General features: G+C 39.3%; 1 protein-coding gene across 1 annotated transcript; it reads right to left on the bottom strand.

The window, feature by feature from the left end:
• Positions 1-8,209: 8,209 nt before the first annotated feature.
• On the bottom strand, positions 8,210-11,388 carry LOC149162983 (uncharacterized). The gene has a single exon (XM_089437476.1). It carries the CDS (start codon positions 10,366-10,368, stop codon positions 8,455-8,457), a length of 1,914 nt encoding a protein of 637 aa, XP_089293602.1. The 5' UTR covers positions 10,369-11,388; the 3' UTR covers positions 8,210-8,454.
• Positions 11,389-19,664: the final 8,276 nt, after the last annotated feature.

Raw genomic sequence — 19,664 nt, 5'->3', positions numbered from 1 at the left:
AACAAAAGTGGGTCACAAAGATGTTGGGTTATGACTTTGAAATCATCTACAAAAAAGGGAAGCAAAATGTGGTGGCAGATGCACTCTCAAGAAAGGATGAGGATGTGGAAGCATTGTTGTGTGCCATTTCTATTATCCAACCAGATTGGATAAACGAAGCAAGGGAGGAATGGAAGAATGACGAAGAAGTGTGGGCACTTATTCGAAAGCTACAACAAGATTCCAGTACTTCTGATACATTTAGCTGGAAAAATGATTCGTTATGGTACAAAGATCGCTTATACCTCTGTAAGAATTCCCAGCTAAAACAAAAGATTCTTATGGAATTGCACACTTCTCCCTTAGGAGGGCACTCAGGATTTTTAAAAACTTACCACAGGGTTAAGAAGGAATTTTTTTGGGATGGCCTTAAATCAGATATTCAAAAGTTTGTGGCGGAATGTTTGGTTTGCCAACAAAATAAAGTTGAAACAATTAAGACACCGGGTCTATTACAACCTTTATCCATTCCAAGCCAACGTTGGGAGGAGGTTTCAATGGATTTTATCACAGGTTTACCCAAGTCTGAGGGAAAGAGTGTCATCATGGTGGTAGTTGACAGACTTACCAAGTATGCACACTTTTGTGCATTATCACATCCATTTAAAGCCAGTACAGTTTCTACTGCATTTATGAAAACAGTTCAAAAGCTACATGGAAACCCAAAGATTATTGTAAGTGACAGAGATCCCATTTTCACTGGAAATTTTTGGACAGAATTATTTTCTTGTCTTGGTACTCAGTTAGCTCATAGCTCATCTTATCATCCTCAATCTGATGGGCAAACTGAGATAGTAAACAAATGTTTGGAAGGATATCTTCGTTGCTTTGTATCTGATAAACAGACACAATGGGTCAAATGGTTGCCTCTGGCTGAATGGTGGTATAACACTTCCTTCCATACAGCAACAAAAATGACCCCATTTATGGCACTTTATGGGTATCAACCACCATCCATCACATCATATTTAAGAGAAAATTCTAAGGTTCAGGCAGTGGAACATCACATCGAACATCAACAACAAGTCCTCCAACTCTTAAAGGATAACCTCGTGTTGGCACAAAATAGAATGAAACAACAGGCAGATCAACATCGCAGTGAAAGAAGTTTTGATGTAGGTGATTGGGTATTCCTACGGCTACAACCATATAAGCAAATGTCCCTAAAGCAAGCTAAGAAGGATAATAAATTATCACCAAAGTATTATGGTCCGTACAAGGTGTTGCAAAAGATTGGTACTATGGCATACAAATTGGAGCTTCCTGCAGCTTCTCGATTGCACCCAGTTTTCCATGTTTCATGTTTAAAGAAGGTTATAGGCGACAAGCTCCCAATTCAAACAATATTGCCAGAACTTGACGAGGAAGGAAAAATTATATTGGAACCGGAAGCAGTCACAGAAACAAGAACTCGACAGCTACGAAATCGATCAATTTCAGAGTATCTTATCAAGTGGAAGAACTTATCCGCTGAAGATTCCACATGGGAGGATGAGAATTTTATGCAGAAGTATCCAGAACTACTCAAGCGTTGAGGACAACACTTTTTTGAAGGAGAGGGGCATGTTGGGTCCCTATAATACTAGTGATTACCCCATTACTATTGTAGTTATACCCCTTATTTATATTGTTGTGTCCCTATTACCCCCATATTGTTATTTCTGTGCCCCATAGAATCCCTCTATTGTTATTTTTGTGGCTTTATATTATTATTGTTAGGTCGGCTGGATTATATTGTGACTCCTTAGACTCCTATATATAGAAAGGAGGTTTTTTCATTTGAATCATCCAAGAATTGTTCATTTATGTAATGTAAAGGAGGTTTCCCCCTCGAAGAGGCTGAATTCTAAGGCGTTGATCTATCTTTTATATCTTTTCTTGAGCTGGTTTCATAACAGAGATTTGGCACCGCAGGATGGGACATATGTATCATGGAGCCTTGAGGACCTTGCGGGAGATCACTATAGGTGTGCCAGATTTCAGCACTGATCACTTTGATACTTGCAGAGGATGTGCGATGGGCAAGTTTTCCAAATCCCCTTTTCGCAGCAGTGACAGCAGAGCGACTGGGATACTTGATTTGATCATTCTGATGTGAGCGGTCGGATGTCTCATGTTTCCTTGAGTGGATATGAGTACTATGTTTTATTCATTGATGATCACTCCAGGAGGACCTGGATTTATTTCTTGAAGACCAAGAGTGAGGTCTTCAAGCAGTTTCAGGAGTTTAGAGCTCTTGTGGAGACACAGACAGGTCGGAAGATCAAGTCCCTGAGGTCGGACAATGGGGGAGAGTACACCCTTGGAGAGTTTGTTGACTATTGTGTGGAGGCAGGCATTAGGAGGGAGTTCACTGTTCCTTACAACCCCCAGCAGAACGGGGTTGCGGAGAGGAAGAACAGATCCATCGTAGGGGTTGCCAAAGCCATGTTACATGATCAGGGGTTGCCATTGTTCTTGTGGGCAGAGACCTGCAACATAGCTATTTATTTGCAGAACAGAAGTCTGCATCGTGCCTCGGGGCACATGACTCGGGAGGAGGCTTTTTCTGGGAAGACACCTGATATTGGTCATCTTCGTATCTTTGGATGCATTACATACTCCTACATACCCAAGGAGAAGAGGACCAAACTAGAGCCCACCGCAGAGAAGGGTATCTTTGTGGGCTACAGTGAGACCTCAAAGGCCTTTCGGATTTACATTCCTGCACAGAGGAGAGTTGTTGTTAGACGGGATATGAAGTTCCAGGAGGACAGGGCCTTTAGGAGATCACGGGAGTTAGAGTATCTGGATCAGCCACACCCTCAGCAGCAGTTGAGTCAATCGCAGGGATCCAGTGGGCAGGGATCAGGAGGATCTGGAGGTACATCTATGAGGATATCAGGTCCGTCAGTGAGCAGTGGCTCACTGAGCCAGAGGAGTGGTGCTCCGGGCAGCATGCAGAGCAGTTCACTAGGGAGTCCACTGATTGACAGTTCACACGGTACCTCAGCTTCTACAGGTTCAGGGGCAGGCAGGAGGACAGCAGACAGACAGTCAGGAGTTCAGGCTCCTGATGATGATGGGGAGGAGGAGTTTCATTCTCCTATGGGAGAAGTGCACTCGGAAGAAGAAGCCCAAGTGGCTTCAGGACACCTTGAGAGATGCCACATCTGTTGCTGAGCCGAAGAGGCCGGTCAGAGAGAGTAGACCACCTGAGAGGTTTTGTAGCTATATGGCAATGGTTACCAGCATCCTTGACTCTGAGCCTTCTAGCTATGAGGAGGCAGCTAGCCAGCAGGTCTGGAGAGAGGCCATGCAGGAGGAGTATTCTTCTATCATGAAGAATGATGTTTGGGAGGTGGTGCCGAGGCCTGAGGGCAAACCCGTGGTTACTTCCAGATGGCTTTACAAGGTAAAGCATGCTGCAGATGGCAACATTGAGAAATTCAAAGCGAAGTTTGTGGCTAGAGGATTCTCCCAGGTAGAGGGAGTTGATTATGAGGAGACCTTCGCTCCCGTGGCTCGATATACTTTGATCTGCTCCATTATATCGATAGCTGCAGAGATGGGTTGGAAGATCCACCAGATGGATGTGAAGACTGCATTTCTCAATGGCTTCATACAGGAGGAGGTGTACATTAAGCAGCCACAGGGCTTTGAGGTGCATGGGAAGGAGTCCCATGTGTGCAGACTGAAGAAGGCCCTCTATGGCCTGAAGCAAGCTCCCGGAGCTTGGTACTCCAGGATAGATACATACTTGCAGGGGTTGGGTTTCACAAAGAGTGAGGCAGATCCGAACCTTTACTTTATTGTGATAGGTGAGGAGCCTCTCATTCTGGCGCTGTATGTGGATGACTTGGTCATTACAGGTGCAGAGAGACTCATAGAGCACTTTAAGAGAGGTCTTGCGGCGGAGTTTGAGATGAAGGACATCGGCTCGATGCATTACTTTTTCGGTTTAGAGGTGTGGCAGGAGGAGGGGAAATTCTTCTTGGGGCGGGGGAAGTATATTGTGGACATCCTTGGCAGATTCCACATGGAGGATTGTAGACCCATGTCGACACCGATGATCACCAACTGGAAGAAGCTTCATGCTTCGAATTCTAAGTTGGTGGATCCCACATTGTACAGGCAGCTGATTGGTTCCTTGATGTATTTGGTCAACATTAGACCAAATATTTGTTTTGCAGTCAACACGATGAGTCAGTTTATGTGTGAGCCTAGGAAGGTTCACTGGGTGGCTGCAAAACACATTTTGTGGTACTTGTAGGGGACAGTGCATTATGGTCTGGACTACAGGCAGGGGGATGGAGTGAGATTGGCAGGTTACACTGATTCTGATTGGGCGGGTTGTGCTTCTTATAGGAAGAGCACTTCAGGGTGCTGTTTTGGGTTGGGTTCGGCAGTAGTGTCATGGTTTAGCCGGAAGCAGCAGTCAGTAGCATTGAGTTCAACGGAAGCAGAGTATATGGCAGCCAGTCTAGCTAGTTGTGAGGCCATCTGGCTTCGCAAGATGTTGTTTGGCTTATTTGGTCAGCCGTTGAGACCTTCAGTGATTTACTATGATAATCAGAGTTGCATTAAACTCACAGAGAATCCAGTATTTCATGATAGGTCAAAGCATATCGGAATCAAATATCATTTCATCAGAGACTGTGTTCAGAAGGGTGTTGTGAAGCTTGAGTATATTCCCACTGATGAGCAGGTTGCAGATATTCTTACCAAAGCCTTACCACGGGGCAAGCATGACTACTTCAGAGACAAGATGGGTGTGGTGAGGAACACCTTCCTCGGTAAGAGGGAGTGTTGAAATTTGGTACCGGAGGACAGATGGTTCCCTAAGGCTTTGATCTTTGGCCTAGGGAAAAGTGTCCAAAAGAATTTAATTTTTCTCCTAAAGTGACTTTATAATTTTTATAAAGTTAAATCTAATTTAAAAGTGACTTTAAGTGATAAAGTTACTAAAGTCTAATTTTAAAGTGACTTTTATAAAGTCAATGAAAAATTAGAAAGAAAAAATGACTTTGGAAATAAATGACTAAGTGGGTTTTTATTAAAGTGGGGTGAATTAAAAAATAGAAAGTGAAATTTAAATGTGCATTTAATCTCAGCCCTAGATCTCAATCTATTTCAGCCATTGGATTTAGGGATCACCCAAAAGTCACTTAGGGTTGGATTAAGGGAGGAAAAGGAGGAAAAGATCATTCATTCTTTCATGAGCAGATTGAGAGAGAGAGAGAGCAAGAGAGATTTCTGGACAAAGAGGAGAAGGAGGCAGCAGCTTGGCACACATACCAAGGCAGCATTTAAGCAAATCCTTACAGCTGAATGTACAAGCAATAAAAAGCAGATTTTTGTTGAGCAAACAGTAAAAGGCAGATTTGTTTTTGCACAGAAATCGAGGCAACTGATTTTTTGCACAAAAATCGAGGTTTGTACAGTCCGTACAGGCGTCCGTACCGTCCGTACAGTGGCCGTACAGCATTGTGTTGCTGTTTGGAAATTTCCAGTGGGCTGTGAGGCTCAGAAATCGAGATAAGTTGTAAATTTGCTTGCTAATTTTTGCTGATTTTTGCTGAAAATTTCTCACTATAAAAGGCATTTTCCAGAAATAAAGAAGAGCTCTCAAACTGGTTTTCCCCAAGAGTTGTAGGGGGTTTTTCCAGGGTCACATTGACCAAAAATCACTGTGTTCAAATGTTTTAAATGGTTGTTTGTACCTGCTGATTTTTATTTCTACATTTTCCAGCATTCTGAAAAATTTCCAGAATTTGTGTTTTCAGCAAAAAAAAAATAAAAATATTTTTTCAGTTGTTGAATGTATGGTTATGGGAAAGGGCATTTAACTACATGGGAGAAATAAGGTGAAACTGAAAACCGGGGTGGGAAACAAAAATTTTTACAGGAAGAGAGAATACTTTAGAGTTCAATGACTCTAACTCCTGATGATGCAAATGAAGCCTTCATTGCTTATTTATAATCCTAAAGCTGATATCTCGAGATACCATGTCCGACATTGACAAGTTTAAGACTTAACAGGATAGTATAGAGATTCGGGCCATGAGCGGACTAACTCATGTTATCTCGTCCCTTCATCAGTCTTTCAACATGTGGGGATCCGAATCAAGCACTGACAGCATCTTATCAAGTGGATTGTACTACTATCTCCAGATAAAATTAGACATGTCTAGCATATTACACAGTGGAGTGGATTGCCACCCACAGTTAACCTTAAAAAAATCAATTAAATCTACATAGATGATCTATTGAGAACTCGAATAGTATAGAGTTATATCTTCTCAATTGTTTGTTGTGAAAGCTAATCAATATGTTGTCATGAAAACTCTCCAATGTTCTCAATATCAACATCGGTTTGCTAAGATGCCTCCAATATGATTTGAATGTCCTTTGTCACTTGTTCATTCACGTTGACATCATATTTCTCTACATCTATCAAGTCTTTTTGCTCCTCATCATCATGTTCCTCACCTTCTTCGAAACCCATCTGCTTATCATCATCATGTCCCTTCCCTTTTCTCTAGCTCCATTGCTTATCATTGTTAGGTTCCTTCCCTTCTCCTTTGCTCCACTCATTTACCTCATATGTAATTTCAATTTCTTGTTCATTTGACTGTCATCTTGTCAAATGTAATCATATTTTCTTTTATAGCAGGCATTTCTCCCTGTGTTTAATTAAGAAGCTTAAAGGTATTATGTCATGTAGAATCCCAAACTTTCCTTAATGCACAAGCCACTAATCCAATTTTATTCTCTAATGTGTCACTCTTTTTGCTCTGCACAGCCCCCATGCCTTTTTTGGAACTGGAGATGTTGATTACAATGACCCTTTGGGTAAGTGATCATGGAATCCTAGGTGTTTCTATATCATCAAAATCACCCAAGACTTCCACTTAGCCCCATTTACACCTAGTCAAGGGGCTTTGAACCCAAGACAAATTTTAATATAAATTCTCTCGTTATTATAGATCGCATGTGGGTTTTTCCCTTTTTGCTTTCAACTCAACTCCTTTTGCTCTTTTTTCTTTGAAATTTACATGACACTTTTCTTGCGTTTCCTCATTTTCTTTGCTTGATGTGAACCAAATGCATGTTTTAATGAATTATCTAGAAGTATAAATAAATATGTTGGCCAAAATATCAATTTATAAATTTGTGCAGAGGTGATGTCGATGTCCTCCCACACTTTTGGCAGAGTTAAAGTAAAATCTTGGTGAATCTTTTGGTGAAGCCCATGACTCCGGAAAGAGTTTTATCAACCTCCTGTTAAAAATATAATTATCGATTAAAGAATTCAGAATCTCTTAGCCAAAACTTTTTCAATCCAGAACACTTAGTCGATGCAAATTATTGGCACTGTAATTTTTCTATGCAATTTCAACTTCTAAAAGGTTAGTTCTATGCAAGTTTTTTACATTGAATTTTTTAAAAGAAAATGTCTTTAAATTAAGCAACTCAAAGGATTTGCAAAAAATATTTTTATAAAACTCACATTTTCATCTTCAAGTACGTATTTTTAGTTCTTTGTTTCAGTGAACACAAGGAGAACAGTTATGGTACAAATATGATACATCACTTTCTAATTAGTGTAATTAAAGAAACTAATAAACAAGCAAATTAGCAAAAACTTTTCACATATACTACAACTGATGCATAATGTCCTAAAACAATTGTTTAAACTGAATATTTAACACATAAGTTATAACATTGGTGTCAACATAGCTCACTCATTATCCTTTTATGCAATTCTGAAGAATATTGTTAATAGAACGCATATTTCCCAGTGTCAATAAAATTTTTGCTGAAATTTAGGAGCAAAAAGCTAACGTTATAAATATGGGTTTGATCATTTAGAATCGAAAGACCTATATAAATTTTATCTTCAGATTTTCACCCACAAGCTAGATCTTGTTATCGAGAATTCAGTGCTCCCTTTTGGTAATAACATTCCACACACTGGAACATTAAGCGCATCATGAAAAGGGAACTAGCTCTGTGATAGAGCAAGCCAGCTGCCAACCATAAAGGGGTATGTCTTGGGTATGATTCCTAGCCTGTACAAGTTTTAATATGGAGGTTTTGGCTTGAACAGGGATGTTGGAATATCAAATTGTGAGACATGATTAAAGGAAGAATATAATCAGTTTTCAAGAGTTCATCCTCCCAACAGTGCAGCATACAAGCTTCCATCTTTATAAGCAATTTCATTTTTGTTTTACAGGTTGCTGAATATGTGCAGCATACTGTATGCAACCACATTTTGGTTACATCAAGAATTTAGAATTCCTCCAGGAAATGGCTGTGGATTTAGATTAAGAAGACAATAACAGACAGAAATGAGAAACTGACACTTAATATCAGTCAAAATCGCTGACCGTCATTCCTATCCCATGCTCAGCTTGTTCCTGTGATATTTCATCTACATTCTGTAAAGGAGTGCTTGTTATTAGGAAATACGCCTCTCTTTGTGGCTGCTGCATGGAGTTTTCTTGCATCCTCCATTCTATCTTCTTTGCAAAGTTCTTTAAGCAAGATATTGTATAAGATCGCATTTGGATCCATATCATTTTCTATCATGAAATCCAGCATATTAATGGCATCATTCAATCTCCCATTTAAGCAAAACCCTTTGATGATTGTATTGCAAGTTCTCTGACTTGGTGAGTAGTTGTTTCTCATCATCTCACGAAAGAGGGTCAATGCCTTTTCCATCTCTCCTGACAACGAATGTGCATGAATAACCATATGGTATGTATGAGGACCATGAACGTGACCAATATGCTGCATTTTTCTAAATAACCTCATTACATCCTTGGAGTTGCCTTCTCTACAAAGTCCTTGAAGCAGGGAGCTTAGAATTGGGAAGTCGAGGGTGTAACCCTTTTCTGCTATCTCATATTGCAACCTCAAAGCTTCTGAAATTTGTCCAGTTTTCACGAGCCCATGAACCAAAGTGGTATAAGAGACAATGTCAGGCACACAGTCATTCTCAGACATTTCATCCAACAAAGCCAGAGCTTCATCTGTCCTCCCTTCCTTACAATATCCATAAATTAGAGCATTGTAGGGGACAATAGAGGGTCTCAACCCTCTTCCAAGAGCTTGACCTAGCAACTCTTTTGCTTCATCTGTTCTGCCCACCTTACATAGACCATCCATTAGGACAGTATAAGTGTAAATATCAGGGGTACAAGACAAATTTTGCATCTTCTCCACCCATCCCAAAGCATTCTCTACTCTGCCTACAAAGCAAAGCCCATGAATAATAGAATTGTAAGTCATAACATTCGGAGTACATCCATTCTTCTGCATTTTTTCCAAAATTTCAAAGGCCTGCAGCAGCATTCCTCTCTTACAAAAACCAGAGATCAGAGATGTGTATGCCACTACATTTGGGGAACAACCTTTCTCCAACATATCCTCCAGCATGTCTTTTGCTTTCTCTACCTTGTTTCTCATACAGAGGCAATGAATCATTGTAGTGGAAGTTCGTTTATTCATGGTCACTCCATAACCCAACATCTCTATATAGATGTTCTCAGCCATTTCAAATTCTTTTCCCTTGACAAGGGCTATCAGAATATTGTTGTAGGATGAAGTATTAGGCATATAGCCTTCAGCTTTAATGAAATCAAAGACATCCAATGCTTCTTTGATTTTTCCATCTTGCCCATATGACCTGATCAAGCTATTGAAAATGCTCAAACTTACCTCTAGCGCATTGTTTTTCATTTTTCGTATCATGGCCTGAGCCATCTCAAACATGTTTGAAGTGCCAAGAATCTCAATGATAATGTAGTAAGCATCAGAGTGGTGCTCATACCCTTCCAGCCTTTCAGCCCACTGAAAGAATTCAAGTGCTTTCTTAGCATTAGTTTGGAGCCTCAATACCTTAACCACAATAGCAGCCTTTGCATCTTTCTTCATTGATGTCAAGGTCTCCATTGCCATTGTCTCTTCCCAATGCTCCTGTTGTAGGCTCGTGCAGATTTGATAAACTAAATCGCCCAATTCCAAATGCTCCGGGAATGAAGCTTCTGGGACAGCCTTCCGTCTTCTCCTGTATGAGTTTTTAATTCTAGGCTTACCATGTCTGAATAGAATGTCTGTTAATTCACATCCCTTCATTAACCTCTCCTGCATTGTAAATGAAAGCAATGCAGAAGTACCAATCGTATAGGTGACTGGAAAGGGAAGTACAAAGTTGAGGTTTTTACTGCATACCAAGTGTGCACTTTTACCATTTTCCCTTGCAGATCGTCGAGGAGTGGCACCTCTCAGACAAAAATTGGTGCAAGTGTTTAATATCAAGGTATCGGTTGTGGCCATAGTTTCCCAAATAGCGATGGGGATTGCAGAATAATAAATATTCTCCGAGACCTTGAGTTCGGTGTCTTGGATCCTTTTGTCCCCCGTCTCTGAGATTCTGCTCGGATATATTGATTTATAGCATACCAAGCTCTTAACTTTTCCTTCCTTTTTTCTAGGAAGGCAGAGGTAGGGGTGGAATGAATCCCTTCCTGTGAGAGGTCAGGGTTGGACACCTTTATGATATCGGCTTTTCAATTCAATGGCCTCTGTCCAGGAAGCTAAAACTAAGTGGTATATATTGCGTCAAATTCAAACAGGGGATTGCAGCTGGCCTCGCGGCAAATTAGCTATACATCAACACCTGCGGTAACATGTTTTTCGCGGAGACTGAACGCAGGTCTCTGTGAAGAAGGTTCACTTGTCTTCACCACTTAATTCACAACCCGCTTAAAAGTTACTTAAGCTCTTTGAGAAAAAAAATAAACGGGCATAAATCGATGAAACCCTTCAGACTGAAGAATTCTTAGACCCTCTGAATCTTCTTCGCTTGCCCCATGACAGGGATTCAATACATTGAAAGGTCCAAGTTTCAATTACTTAAAGATGCTGATACATAGGGCTGAGGCCTTAGGGTTTAGGGTTTAAAGTACCAAAAGAATAATTGGCATTACAAGCTAAGTACATGTGAGATATTAACAAGGTCGTTGTTTCAGTCTTTTGGGCCCTGTTGCTGTTCCACTGCGAGGTCAACAGTTTAAAAACAAGCTCATAATATATATATTTATCTCTTACCTCAAAATCTTCGTCTGCTCATAAGCTGGAACGGATTGATGATGGTGACTGTGCCGGTATTAATGTATAAATGTGTAAGTCCCTGAGTTCATGTACAAAGCCATGCTGCCCGCTGCCCCTTACTGCGAGATCGTATTTGCAGTGTTTTATGGAAATTTTACTCGAAACTGATCAAAACGGATTTGGCATCGACGCTGTCCTCTCTGGGACATGGTATGGCATTTTCTTATCATTTGTCATTTTATATCGTTCTATTTTTCTATATTGTTATTATTTTTTCCATTTAACATTCTATTTGGTTATTATTTTTTCCAATTAAAATTATTTAACACGAGGCCTGGCCAAGTCTTTTACCAGAGCCAGATTTTCAATTCTCATCGGATCCATAAGATTAGGTCTACACAGTTCGGCCTTCAGGTCGGCTCACTCATGATATTGCAAAATATATATATATATATATATATATACAAAATAGAAATTGGGAGACCGGTATACACAAGAGATGAGTGAATTTTTTTATATAATTTGGATATTTAAGGTATGATATCTGGATTATTACATTTCCCAGAAAATTAGATTTAGTTTTTAGGATTATATAGATATTTTTGTTAAAAAATAACTAGAGTTAACAATGATCTTCATCATAATACTAAATTATTGAATGCGAAAAGTCATACTAGCACAAGGTATTTCCATATTTGTTGTATGTTAGATTATTTATGACATATGTTGTAGGAATTTATATTCTAGACCCAAAGAGAACTTTACTAGTGAATAAAGAGGGATGAAGAGTGTGTTGACTCAACTATACTTGCTCAAGGACCATTTGCTCGAAGGTATCTACTTTGCATTTTAAATGGACCAATATGCTCATTAATATCTCTATACTAGATTTTGGAAGGCCTTCAATTATAGAGAAGCATATTGCTATCTCTTTCATATCAATGGTAGCTGCTTAATTTACTAGTCATTTTATTGAAGGGAACTGTGAGTTTCTCGTAGTGTTTTATAATCCATGATGATTATGTCGTTAACGCCCTCAATGCACAAAAGGCTTGAAATGTCTCCCCCAAAACCTCTAGGAAGGAGGATGTCATCCCTACAAGACATACGCTAGAAAATACTCCAATTTAATCCTAGTTATAGTGAAAACCAAACCATCCAACATAGAAAGATCCACTAACATTATCAAATTTATCTCACAAGTGTTATGTGGGAAGGGACAAGAAGATTATTCCCAAGGTGGTGAAGGAGAGAAGCATTGTGGCAGAAGGTGGTGGCTCTATGTCCTTTCTACCCACTATTTGTGGAGATATAACTACTGGAGTACCCTTATAACTTAGCATTGACATGACACTTGGAGAGAAGATAGAATTATGGAATAGGTTGATTAACATATAATCCATTGATTAAATAAACCCCCTTTTGGCTTAATTTAATTACTAAATTAGCTTGTGAATAAGCCAATATATTGTTTTTCCTTTTCACATGGAACCAATCAATTTGGCACTCCAAAATTTCCACCAAAGCTCAATTTTTTCTCAATATGGCTTCGATTTTAAGATCTTTAGTCCTTGTTCTATAATACATATGTTCCAAAATAATTAGATGGTCTCCAGTGACAGAAAGTAGACTTGGATGATAACATCCAATGAATAGAATTCCTTGTAATAATACATATCCTATGTAAGACTATTGGATAGTAATCCTAGTTTCCAAGTGAATTGTCTTCTTATTGTTCCTCAGGGGTGCAAGACTATCCCCTACATGTACCTGCACTCTTAAAAATATATATATTTTACTAAAATTAAATGAAAATAATAAAATTTTAACAACCCATTGAAATATAAATATATAAATAAGTAGATGTTGGAGTAAGTTTATATATATATATATAGAGAGAGAGAGAGAGAGAGAGAGAGAGAGAGAGAGATAATTTTAAAATGAATTTTCATTTAATTGATATAAATTCTGGTTTGATTATTTTTTAAGATGAATTTAAATGTAAAAAATTGGAAAAAAAGTATATATATGAAGGTGGAACTTTATAAATAAATCATTATGCTAAAATCGTTCTTCAAGGGGAGGTTCTTTGAGGGCCTTTATCGTATGTCCATAGCTTATGAAAATGTGTCATTTCGTGTCAAGTAAGGGTAGACCGAGTGGTTGAGGTGGGACGTTAACTCCCTCACCACCCGTGTTCGATTCCCCAAAATGACATGTTTAGCTTGTATTGATTAGGCTCAAGGAATAAGTGGCCTAGGGAGTAACTCTTGCTTATTCATGGGGTCATTACTATTTTTAAAAAAATATTGTTATTGATCGACAATTGACTTCTACATATTTGTTACTTCTAGCCTCCTCAGGTCAGTCATTTGTAGTTCATTATCACCCACATGGAGTACTTGGTGGTCATCTTTGCATTTGAGGGTACATCCTTGTTGGTTTGTTTATAGTTTTGCGTCCATTCAAAACTACCCTTCCAAACGTTCCCATCTATATGGACACTATGGATTTCTTCACTTGGGTTCTCTCAAAACACAAAATTCAATTGCTACCTTTTAGAATGGTGGATTCCTATTCTTATTCTTCCAACTAAAGTGATTTACCAAAAGTGGTACAGGAGTGGAGGAAGAGTAGGGGAAGGTTTTAGTAGGCTACAAGGCCTGTGAAAGAACAAAGATGGAAAGGGGTTGCAATGGAGAAAGGAGGATTTGTTGAAGGAGTTGAGCTTAAGTAGTAGATGCACATATTGTGTTTCTAGCCATGGCAGGTTCAGATATTTAGATACATGCTCTATTTAGTGAAAATTGTGACAAAATTCGTAAAAACAAGTTTTATCGGATAGTCCCATAGCCATTTCATCAGAAGAAAAAAATGGAGAAAGGAGAATTCAAGGTAGTATTGGGACCATCCTTGATTTTCGTGGTGGCCCATCAAATCTTATAGGCCTTGTTTTGGTTTTGTTGACAATGGTGGGTGACATAGGATGTGTAGGCAGAGTATGGACGAAGTTGCATATGGTAGAGACATAGAGTATAAACAAAGTTGTATTTTATATAAAAGGGATTTAAACGACATAGTTTCAGTAATACAACCATCACAAATTAAATCTAAACTTATTCTTTTGTATTTTGTTAAATTACTTTTTTGAAATTTGTTTGATTACATTTTAAAGAAAATGTCTTATATATTATCATTCTTTGGGAAGGTCAGACGAAGCTAAAAATTTAAGCTTTTGCCTTATGTTCTTTTGTAAAAAGCTTGTTTGAATTGTTAACCCAACCATGTTAATAGTTTTGAATTTCTTCAATATCATGAAAATTGAAAATGGGAGGATTTATCTAAGTTGATGATCCAGGTGGATATTGGTGGCCACCCGCCTATTCCAATTAGACCCCCACCATTGTTTCTTTCAGTTTTTCAGTTTCCTTAATTGTAGAACAATTTACTATTTTTGGCAGTTTTTTGGGTCCTGAACTTTCGGAATCGTTTTGAGGCCCTAAATGAAGTTTTTTTTTTTAAATGGGCAAACAGAAGTCTTCGATTGATGTTAGCAGTCGAAATTTGTAGTCATCGGATAGATATTTCTAACAAATTATTGTGCGCATCAAACAGAGATAGTATGCCAAAGTTACGACCCCGAGAATTTGATGTACCAATTTACCCAAACGGGGCCCATAGTTTTGGCGCTTCATCTCTTAGTGTTAGGTTTTTGGATGTTTAGGGTTTTCCATTATTTATCAATAATAAATAAGTCTTTGAGCCTCATTCTAACACAGTTCAGAGGCATGTTGTCACGACCCCAATTCTTTTTTCCCGAATTGAGCTACGTGCGGCACCGGCTAAACGCTTCAACACATTAGTTTCTTTATCATTTTCCGAACTACGCCTATTACATTCATATTTCATCTTTTTATAATAGTTTAAGTGCAGAATAACTTAAACAACATTCACGACATTCACAAATGCACAAGACACATTTTCATGTAAAATATCATTGAGTATAATTTCTGCATTTTTTACAGCATGCCGGGAGACAAACTCAACCGGTTTTATAAGTTACAATACAAGATGGGCGAGCTGATTGGTCAGTCAGCCTGTTGCACGACCCGACTGCAGCTCGTTGCTCTACCCAACACTCTCAACACACTTTCTGTAGGTCCGAACTGCCCAGCACCATTGCGGGCAACCCGTCGTGCCAAAACTTGCAAACTCCCCTCTCGGCACCCTGTTTTGTCATGCCCTGTGGTAGATAGTCCTCATGCAGGCTCGCCCAAGTGCACCCACACTACCATGTCTTCGCGCCCAGACTTTGCGATGGGTCAACCCACCCGTTGTGGTCGCCCTCGCCCTATCCTTCGCACTCGCTCTGTTTCACCTCCGCTCAACCCACGGGCTCATACACATTCGGCTCGACTCGCCCTTCTCAGTTAAACACTTGTGTTATGTTTGTTCTGCGGTCTTGGTTCGATGGTTCCTCTTTGGTTCACCACCTATGTGTATTCATATGCTTGCTTGGACATGGGGAGGGGGCTTTGCTTAGTCCAATTGACCCATCCTCACTCCAACTCAACAATCCAACATGTCGGCCATAACTCGTTGGTCTTGGTGGTGCGACCAACTCGTCGCCCTCCACTCATCTGCGTATAGACCATGATGTTTCCTGCGCCCAACACTTAGTTGTTTTTGGTGTTGGTGCCCCTCAACTCATCGATTAAGTGCGTTCACCCCGGCTCGTTGATTAAACGCATCTCCACGGCTCGTCAACTAAGTGTGCCCATCTAACTCGTCGTTATGTGCGCGCCCACCCAACTTGTTGGTTAAACGCGCCCCGGTGACTCGTCAGTTAAATGTGCTCGGTGTGGGCACCCGACTCACCCAAGTGCGACATTGACTTGGGGGCCTGACATCCTCCCCCACCAGAAGTCATTGTCATCCTCGGAAATCTGGCTACTCTCCTCAACTCTTCGTCATACTCAACAATCTCCTTCTTCCATCTCCACAGTGAATCCTCCGTCTCCCAGCTACTCTCCTCCGATGCATTCTTCCATTTAACAAAGAACTCCTGTCATGTAGTACTCCCAACACCCATAGTCTGAAGATCCATAATCTTCTCTAGAACAAGGTGTGGCCTGTCCACAATCATGGCTCGTCCCCTCGGTGTTCTATGATGTCTGGATGATGTGCATCAAGTTGACATCTCTTAAGCTGACTCATATGGAACACAGGATGTTTCGAACGCATGTGGTTCGGAAGCTCCAACTCATATGCAACTTCTCCAACCTGCTTCTTTACCCGGAATGGCCCTTCATACTTCCTCGTCAAAGATCTCACAGTCCCTTTCGGTGGCTGAAACTGATCTCCAATGATCCTCAAAAAAACCATATCCCCAACACTGAAGTGTGTGTCTCATCTATCCTTATTTTCCCATTTCTTCATCCTCCTTGCAGCTTCATGCAAGTGCACAAGTGCCAACTCCAAGGTCTCCTCCCATGCTGTCATGAATCTCTTCATATGTGGACTCCTCCTACTAACAAATAATGCACATATGCACATACTCCTCTACATCCTCCCACATCTTCTCCCAAAAGAATCCTCTCTCCAACAATGCCAAAGAATGGTGTTGTCATGGGTGGGCAACCCATGGAGAATCGTGGCACTCTTTTAAGAGGTACCTCCTAAGTCCTGATGACTTTGGAATGTAAAGTCGATTCCCAAATAACAAGAGTCCATCTCGTAGAAAAAACCTCTGTGTATTTCCTTCCTTCACCTGCTTCACAATGCTTTGTGCTTGAGTATCTGTCTCAATGCTTGCTTGAAGTCTATTCTACATCTCATCAGTCATCTGTACCCGACTCCTACTTTGTTATGTCTAGTATTCTTCCTCCTCAAGTGCGGCTAACTGTCCCTTCCTGTTGAGGGCATCTGCAACTGCATTGAGTCTACCTGGTCTACACTCAATAGTCATGTCGAACTCTACCAAGAAGTCTTGCAATAGAACTTTTTTCGCTAACAGCTTCGGTTGTGATGAAAAATAACTCGTTGCAACATTGTCAGTCTTGACAAAAAAAGGCTTCCCAATCAAGTAATGCCTCCATACCTATAAACAGTGTGTTGGGCATTGAAATTGTCATTCACTTCCATTACATTTTCACTTATATTTCCATATTGTCACCTTCACTCCACCTCTATTTCATTACATTTACCTCCATTTCATTACATTTACTTTACCATTATTATTATTGGGTCACATTTATGTTTTTCCAAACTTTATTAATTCTTAGCATTTTTAAGTGAATTTATGGTTAAAAATTAGAAAATAACATGCATATGCTTATACCTAACAAGTGAGATGAGATTGTTGACATGTGTAGGTCAAAAGGAAGCTTCTAAAATACCCTTATGTGGCCTCCCAAAACCAAATTCGAATTTGAGTGGAGAAGATCATGGGATCATGAGGATATGTGTCTCATTTCCTATTTGTATTGAAACTCTAAGAAGACATGTGTCTTATCATTTCCTATTTTGATTGTAACTCTAGAGATATGGGGAGAGATTCATGGACTCTCATTAATGAGATAACTTCTCATCTTTTTGTATAAATAGGGGAAGTTTTCTCCTATCATTTTCATGTGTAAAATTGGAGTTATGCTCAAGCTTTGAATACAGAATTAGATTGTGGCACCTTACTCATGAATGTTCCTTCATTTTGACTTGGTTTTGCTTACAAATGGAGCATCTTGATTTACCATCTCTCACACTTTTAAATCAGCTACCTAAAATGTGTGAGATTTAATTGCTTTTATAGATTAAAGTTCATTTTCTTTCTTAGTATTAGTTTTAGAATGACTGTGTAATCTTTGTTTTTCTAAAAACATTTCAATAGGAAAGATTTATGTATTTTCCAATTGGATTAAGTTTGAGGCAAGAGCTCATAGTTATTTAGTTTCCTTTCATGTTTTGTTATTTACTTTCTTAGATCAAACTATCAATTCATTGTATAATTGAATAAAAGATCAGGCCAAGAAGGTGACTTCAAATTGGGTGATTGAATGTTCGACTTATGCAATCATTGAGCTTTACTTTTTCATGCTTTTATATTTGCTTTTAAGATCCTCATTTAATTGCATTAACTGATATTCCTAAAGATCATTCTAAGAAATTGATTTAATCATATTTCAAGATTGAATGGTTGAATATTTAATACATGCAATTACTGAGTTATTTTCTGCACACTTTACTTGCTTTTCTAGGACATTAGAAGTTAAAGTATAAATAGTTGCTTACACATCATCTCAAGAAGGTAACACTTCATAACTAAATGCTAGAGTAACTAAGTATACATTAGTTGTTTTTTATTCACAGGTTAGTTGAATTTCATTTTCATTATTTGATTTCATAGATAAGATGAATTGGTTTTTCGTTATTTTGTAGTTAGATTGATCTAAACTGAAAGAGAATTTCTAACACATACAGTGCATACATGATTCACAAGTTTACGAAACCCATGGGTTGACAAATTAAATGACAGGAAATCACTTTGCCCCAACATTTTAGCACCGTTGCCAGGGAAGTGTGCATAGGAACTAGCTTTCAGTTTAGAGTGTATTTTATTTGTTTTTGTTTTTACTAACCATTTATGGACAAAGGGTCTAGAATGCAGCCCGAAGACGCATTGAGGAATGGTATCAAAAAGCAGTTACGCCACAATATTCATCAATTCTTCAAGAGACCCTTTCGGCAAATCGAAAGGTCAAGTCGATTTCGCATATCCTTGCAAACAATTAGGTACATTTTTCAAGTTTGGATGTGAGCATTTTAAAAATTCTAATCCATAAATGGCTTCATTGGAAGCATGAATATGCTTAAAAAAAAACCCTCATATCATGGACATTCTTCGGTTCGGCCCAATCCTCTATCGCCTTGACTCTGCTCAGCTCCATCCATATGTGCCCTTGGCCTACAATGTGTCTAAGAGACGGAATCTCGGTCTAGGCAAACATACGCTTCGACTTCTTCGAGTACAACTGACTCTTCTTCAACACCTCAAACACCAAAGCCAAGTGTTTCTTATGATCCTCCATGTTATCACTGTATATCACGATATCGTCCAAGTATACTACTACGAACGAATCCAAATATGGATGTAGTACATCATTCATCAAAGTGCAAAATGTAGTAGGAGCGTTACACAACCCGAAAGGCATAACAAGGAACTCAAAACTTCCATACCTTGTCACAATCACAATTTCCTTCTCATCCCCTTCCACTATTCGCACTTGATAATATCCATGCCTCAAGTCTAGCTTGGAAAACACTTAGGCCTTCACAAGCTTGTTGAATAAATCCACGTCTAATGGCAAAGGATACATGTTCTTTATCGTTTTTTTGTTAAGAGCACGATAATCACAGCACATCCGTAGCTCATTTGTATCTTTCTTTCACTAGAATAATATTGGAGCTCCATATGGGGACCTTGAAGGTCTTATGAAACCTGCATCAGCCAAATCCTTCAACTA

Source organism: Pinus tabuliformis, chromosome 5_2 (assembly GCF_031772625.1).
Source record: "Pinus tabuliformis cultivar Carrire ecotype Pingquan chromosome 5_2, CPIR1, whole genome shotgun sequence".
Lineage (NCBI taxonomy): Eukaryota > Viridiplantae > Streptophyta > Pinopsida > Pinales > Pinaceae > Pinus > Pinus tabuliformis.
The sequence above is the reverse complement of the archived record's forward strand: the minus strand, read 5'-3'. Positions and strand labels throughout refer to the sequence as shown.

Coding starts and splice junctions, on each gene's coding strand:
- LOC149162983 (XM_089437476.1), bottom strand. CDS start 10,368: ATGGCCACAACCGATACCTTGATATTAAACACTTGCACCAATTTTTGT.